This window comes from Halyomorpha halys, unplaced genomic scaffold (genome assembly GCF_000696795.3).
Source record: "Halyomorpha halys isolate HHAL.00 unplaced genomic scaffold, Hhal_1.1 Scaffold622.1, whole genome shotgun sequence".
In the NCBI taxonomy this organism is placed as follows: Eukaryota; Metazoa; Arthropoda; class Insecta; order Hemiptera; family Pentatomidae; genus Halyomorpha; species Halyomorpha halys.
In genome coordinates, this window is record NW_027106831.1 from 433,017 (window position 1) to 440,163 (window position 7,147).

The 7,147-nt window shown below is 30.6% G+C and overlaps 1 protein-coding gene across 5 annotated transcripts in view; it reads right to left on the reverse strand.

Annotated features, from left to right (window-relative positions):
• LOC106684811 (amyloid-beta A4 precursor protein-binding family A member 3) overlaps nucleotides 1-7,147 on the reverse strand; it is a gene marked incomplete at its 3' end in the record, with an annotated part of 167,214 nt that overhangs the window by 122,252 nt on the left and 37,815 nt on the right. For 4 of the 5 annotated variants that reach the window (XM_067045133.1, XM_067045134.1, XM_067045131.1 and 1 more), the window contains 1 exon segment: nucleotides 1,535-1,678. In XM_067045133.1, coding sequence (XP_066901234.1) covers nucleotides 1,535-1,678 — 144 coding nt within the window. 5 annotated transcript variants of the gene reach the window in all.

Sequence of the window (7,147 nt, forward strand, 5' to 3'; positions counted from 1 at the left end):
TTCAATATGTTAATTTGGGAAATTTATAAAATAAAAGTCAGAAAGATCAAGGAACACGTGTTTTGTGAAGCTCTACACCTCAACATCACTACAGCATAAGAAATAATTTAATTAATTAATGAATAATCCAATTTTTAATTGAACATTATTAAGAATTCAATCAATAAATGTCAGTAATATTGTTCCTAAAACTTGAAATGTACAAAATAGTAATCAAAAACAATTTTTTTTATAGTAAGCAATTATTCCTTTATTATGTTTTAAAGTAAATTAAGTAACTTTAGAATTGAATAGAGAAAAATAGCAGTAAATGTGTTGAACACAAAATATGTATAAAATCTTATAAATGCCAATTGATTGCATCCATATAAAAGAAAATTATTGTCTAAAATCAGGCCAATGTTAAATGACTGCCTATTAATTTAAAAAAATAATATTTGAAGGGACATAATTTTTTTCTAAAATTAAAGTAAACATTTTTTAAATGAATGCCACAAACATTAAAACAAATTCAAGATAAAATGATCCTTTAATCCTTAAGTAGTCGCACTTATGCAGGATAAAGACTACTCTAATACAATTATACACTCAGACCAATTATATCTCTATTTGAAGATGGAATGACCTAGGCTACACAAGGGTTGGAATAACTCTTAAGTATACCATTTTCCTTTCAAGAGGAAAAGTGGTTTTAATTAGAGCTTACATTTAATTTTTGTTACATATTTACGTGAAATCCAACAGGCTGTTTGTTCTTAACTTGTCATAATGGCAGGAAAGTATGTAATTAATTAATTTTAACAATTATTTTGTTTATTATATGATAATAATCAATTAAAGCCATAACGAATAACTAATAAATTAATAGAAATAAGTAGTTACACAACACATGTTCTTATATTATTTTAAAATTAATATAACTAACTATTATAAATAACATAATAATAAATAATAATCAATAATTTATAAATATATTGAGATGTTTTTCCAATTGCCTAGTCCTAGCAGCATCACAGCAGTAAATGTAGGGTTCTAGACATCAGACAGGCTGCCATAGGAAAATTCACAACAATCATTTCAGAGGTGGAATAAGATTATTTCCTCTTTTTTAAAAATCTACGTTAATAATAATCATAGAAGTTAATATTAAAATAATTACAATTACCTATTTAATATACTTCACCATTGAGAAAGTTTAGAAAAGGCTAGTAATCTATTAATTATAATTTCCCAAAAGTTACGAGAAAAAAAGAAGGAACTTGATGGAAATATAACATTTTCTCTACAAAAAGTGAATGGTGTGTGCTGCACAACAGTTTATTTGATGGAACAGGCACGACTACTTAAGGGTTAAAATTGAATTTTAAATTAGGTCTCACACTAAACCACACAAACACATATATATAATATCATTTGACTCAACACCTGATTTATTTAAAATATTTTATAATAAATTAGAAAAATGCTACGACGTTTAGCAACTAACATGTGCTTTTAAAACTTTCAGAAAAAAATAATCGTAACAAGTACTTACTTATTTCTTAGTTCCCAAATAGCTCCTGATTCATGGGAAGACTTTTGTTTACGAGTTATCATTTTGTCATCAGAACGTGATTTTCGAATAGCCTTACATCGACTTTGACTAAAAACTTCACGGCCACCAGCGATTTCAATTTTCCTAATGTTAAAGGTTTTTATTAGAATTTTAGGGAAAAAAAATTTTGTTCTCACAAAAATCTACACTAGCTAGTTAAGTTTCTACAATTTGATTTTCCATTAAAATTATTGAATCATTTTATTTTATTTATTAATTTTACTTTTACTTTTTCTCTTCCATGGTGTTCTCTATGGAAGAGTTGTGTGTTTAACAAACATTCACACACCATGTAAACAAACATGTTATGTGATTTGAATAATTCTAATATTATTTTAAAAATGAATCATTCAAATTAAATCTAAATTCAAACAAAATAAAATAAGTTTATCAGAAGTTTTGAAGATGAAAAAGTTTTTTAATGATTGTAATGATTTTTGTGATCATTTAATCACCATATAAATTAAACTGGAAATGATGAAGGAATTACTGGCTTTAGCTTCAACAGACATTACTTTTGATGGAAAAGAGTTCAGCAAAAACTTAAGCTGAGATGGAATGAAAACAACTATGATGGAAATTAAGAAACATGGGAAACTGAGGAATAGATACTGATTGTAGCTGAATTAGAAAGAGAATATTCCTTACAATACTAATCCAAGTTAACTTAAGAGCCTTGTAATCAAATTTTGGAAAAGGGCTTCATAGGGGTTGATAAATTACACACATATTCCAAATTATAAATACAGCCTAGCTTTCAGAGCAGGTAAGATTATCAAACTATATGAAAATAGTTCAAATTAAACAAAGAATGCTGAAGTTAAATAAAAAAAATCATTTCTATAACATAATAATGAGCAAAATTAAATAAATGACATACTACAATACATATCATTGAAAATTAGAGCATGTTACATGTCGGAGAACCAACTTTTTAGTCAGACAAATGAAAGATAAACAGGAAGTGAATCGGCAGAATGAATTATAACTAATCTGACACTTTCTGTCTGTGTCTAAATACCTTCTGATTGACTTTATTTAATAATAATATTCTTTATTTATTTTGGAACGAATCCCTTCAGAATAACATCGCAGAAAATAAAAATTGGGCTTTAGAGTCTAGGAGTACATAGAAAAAAAATCAATAAATAAAAATCATAAAGTACTCGTGATATTGAATCATAATGTAAATAATAAGAATAAAGTGAGTAAAAAAAAAGAAAAAAAGAAGATGAAATGATCATAATTAACAATAAATAGTATATAATGTTGATATCCATTTTTATAAATTAAAAAAAAAAATATATGAGAAACGTTGTTTACCTCAAAACAATATTTCTATAGAATGAATAAATAAAAATCTTCTATTTATTAAAAAAGGGAAGAATGCCAGGAAATACTTACGACGGTGGAAAAAATAAAGCCACCTTAACTCTTCATAAAATTGGGAGATAGAGGCTTCCCTGGGGATCCCGAGGATGTATTATACAAAGTAATTAAATATATATATTGTAATATTCAAAAAATATTTAAAATAAAATAAAAAGAATTTTATTAGTTTTAACTAATTTCAAATATAAGAGATAGCTTGGGTTCAAATTAAAAACTTTAATATTTAACAGATAATAGAATTTTATTTAAATTTCATAACATAAAGACTCTTTTCTCAGGGCGGGTTTCCTGGCAATCAGAAACAGACGACACTTTACTAATAATAACACTTAAACTTAATTAATAGCTATTCTACAAATACAATAAATTTCAGTTAGAAACAAAACTAACCAATTACACAATCTTCCTTTGGTGATATATGACTGTTGACATCCTCTTGTCCATGACGCTATGTCCAACTCCTAACAATGGCTTCCAGTCCTTCCCGCTTCTAGCCGAACGGACGTCTTCTCCCCAAGCTAGCAAAATCAAGAGTGCCTGTTTCCTCTCTTCTATCTTCAATGTTTACTGGTCGATCCAAAAAATAATCGATTGTAGTACAATCGCTCTGCTTTACTTGTTATGATTTATGATGTAAATAGTTTATTGATAATTGTTACTTTCTTCCATTTCTTCTTTGATTATTCCTTTTCCATAATTACTGCATAGGAACAACAAAAGTTGACTAATTTCAATCCATGTTATCAAACACAAACAACCCAACGAACACTTCGGAAGGACACGCACCGCCATCTTTCTTGTTTTGAACAGTGTATTTATTTTAGACAATGAAAACCGGTTAGCTTGCTTTTTGATTTAAAATAACAAATAAACAATACTGAAACAATATACATAAAATAAAAACATAACTAAAATCATTTATCTATAAATATCAACTATTTATTAAAAAAGAGGATATTACATTTCTCCTCCTCTCCAAATAAAAAAAAAAAAATTATTTTGTGCTCAAAATATTTTTTTTTTTCCATTTTTTTCTAATAAAGTCTGAATCAAATTCTAATTTTTTAAATAAACATTTGGTCAAAAACCGCCTTTGAGTTACAAATACAATAATTACAATTCAATATAACATCTTTACATATAAATACAAACATATTAAAAACATAGTTTGATAAAACCGATTCACATTTCACTTATAATTTAATACATATTTACAATACAAAATTTATGTTCTAAACAAGTTTATTTATTTTATTTTTGAGTAGTAATATATGCAAAAAAGGATTCGTTCTTTACTCAAAATTAAAAACATTTCATGCAATGATAAGCTTTGCAGAGCTCTGCGAAACGGATGTGACACCTCCAGCCAGCTGATACCAATCAAGTGCCACTTTTATCTAGTCATGAAAAAGTTTTAAAAGACTGGTATGAAATAGACCCTGTGTATTACCATTATTAGGATCGGCTATAACAAATGAGTACTTTCCCAACTTGTTCATGATCTTATATGGTCCTTCAAAAAGCGGTAGTAGTTCGGCATTTACTTTGATACATACATTGATACATTAAAAATGTATAGATCAGTTACAGAAGGAACCAATAATAGCGTTTTCTGACTTCCAAAAGCAGTTCACACTCACGACAGATGCTGATGAGTACGTGCTGGGAGTAGTGCTGTCACAGGAAGGAGAGGTAAGAGAGCATCCCAGTACTGGCTCAACAGTTCCTTCCACCTTGTAATTCTCACCGACGATTCCTTTAGCTTTCCCACCCATTGCAGAGGCCTATGGTTCGTCTGGACCCTAAATCATTTCTTGAACAAGTAGGATCGGAAATGCTCTATTGACCATACTATCTCCAGTAGTTCTCGTTCCAAGGCACTGTAACATGCTTCTGCCTCTGTAAAACGCCTACTAGTGTAGGTCATGGGATGCTCTCCTATATAGAAATGGTAGATACCCCTAGAGATCCAGAGCATCAAAAGGAGGTGACCTTGGGTTATCACCAAGGAAAAATTAATCATCATTGGCTGAACGAGACTTTACAAGCATTTTGGCGTAAATATTTCTGGTGGGGCATGAAATGCACAATCCAGATTTTTGGGAAATGTGAGGTGTGCCTCAGTACGAAGTATGATAGGCGCCCACTCCATACAGCTCAAGAAGAGATCCCTACTGCCAACATGCCCCTCAGCGACTTACTGATAGATTCTTTCACCTGGAAAGGCTATAAGTGAGTCACAGTCATTGATGTATTCAGTAATGTGGACAAGGCATACCTAGAACAGGACAAATCAGCAGAGGCGGTTTTATGAGCCCTTCAGTCATGGTTCCAATTCTATGGAGTGCTCAACAGAATTTCTTCCGACAGTGGGAGAGAATTTGATAATACAAGCATCAGAGAGGAAATAAGAATATTGGAAGTGGTGTGGCACCTTAACATCTAAAAAGCTGTGGAGGGATAGAGCGACTCCATAGCTCTCTAAATGACCACCTACAAGTGTACCAGCTAGAAAGAGGACTGGAACCTGATGATGCGATGGAACGGGCAGTCGCAGCATACAACCACTCTATGCACACAGTCACGGGGCTTTGTCCCATTCGAAATTCTTTTTGGGATGCAGGGGCGTCGACAGGACTACTGTTGTACTTAGCGGGGAGAAGAGAAATGGCCGGTAATGTGATGGCCTTCTAAAAGTTGTAAGCCAAAGTCAGGAACAGGATTCGCAGGGGAAAAAAATAGAAGAGTGGTACAACATAATTTGAATGTCCAAAACGTAACGAGTAAAATAAATATTGGGACAGTGGTATTTAGGAAAGAGAGGACCAACATAGAGAAAGAGCTGCAGAAGTATGAGGGATCATTCAGAGTGATTGTCAATCGAGAACATAATATCGTTTCAATAGAAAGTGTCAAAGAACCTAGAAAGAGGAGAACTGTCCATATTAGACAGTTAAAACTTCTGGCAACCACAATATATTGTCCTCATATCACCACAACTAGATTAGAATACCAGAAATATAGTTATTCTGATTAGTTTTAGTATGTGAATTTTGAATATTGAAATGATGTTATCTGGTTGATCGATTATAACTGAAATCACCGATGAATTAAAACAGCTGTTTTTGGAAGTTGTGTAAAAAAAAAGGGAGTAATTCTAGATTAGTTAAAAGTGTTATGAATATTTTTGTTCTATTGCAATAAAAAAATTGTTGTTTTTGTTCTTTGTGTTTTGTCTCTTGGCCCAGATAACACGCGAGAATATATAAATTTCAAAAATTGTTTGTAAATATAATCTTTTTCATGTTATTGTACTAGTTCTTTAGTTTTATATTTAAAATGAAAAGAAAAATAATTTTATTCTTGGACAAATGTCTCCTAAGAATAAATACATGGCAAGCATTTAAGAGTTTCCAGTAAGCAAAATGAAATTGCATTGAGATCTGGGTTTAACTACTGTTAACCAATATATGCCTATTTATATTGTTTACAATGATCCAGAGGCTTGGTTATGCAATAAGTGAAGAAATAGGTGTTGTTTAGAGGAAAGAATGGATGAGGATTGGTGAATAAATATGGGGAGAGAATATTTATGTGTACATATACAAAATATACTGTATATTTTTTACAGTATTATTGATATAGTCATTTTTCTTCTGTATATGTTGGAGTTTAGAAGAACTGTCTGCCTATTATTTTATGGCTATAGTTTATTGTAAATGGTATTCAAATTTTTTTTTTTATGTTATTATATTGTGCAGTATAAGTTTATGAGAATTGTTCGTAAAATGATGGGGGGGGGGGAGTTACCACCTCAAGTATCAAACAGCTGACAGGCTGTATCAGCTGATTGATAGGTATATATAGAGGTACTGAACTGAATAAAGCCATTCTATTTCTGGAACCCGAGCTAGTCATTTTATATCTTTTTTCTCATTTTTTGACTGTTTTCTCTCGACAATACTTAAGTATATATATATATACATATATATGTAAAAAAAAACAATGATTGTTTTGAAAGTTCTACTGGAAAAGCCCTGATGAAGCTGTACAAAGTGAGGCAAAATATCGGCAAATAAATAGTTGTGAACTATTTTTTGTTCCCTTTTGACCGCATCCCTGACCATCTTCATAATTTGAAATAATACGGCCAATTATTTA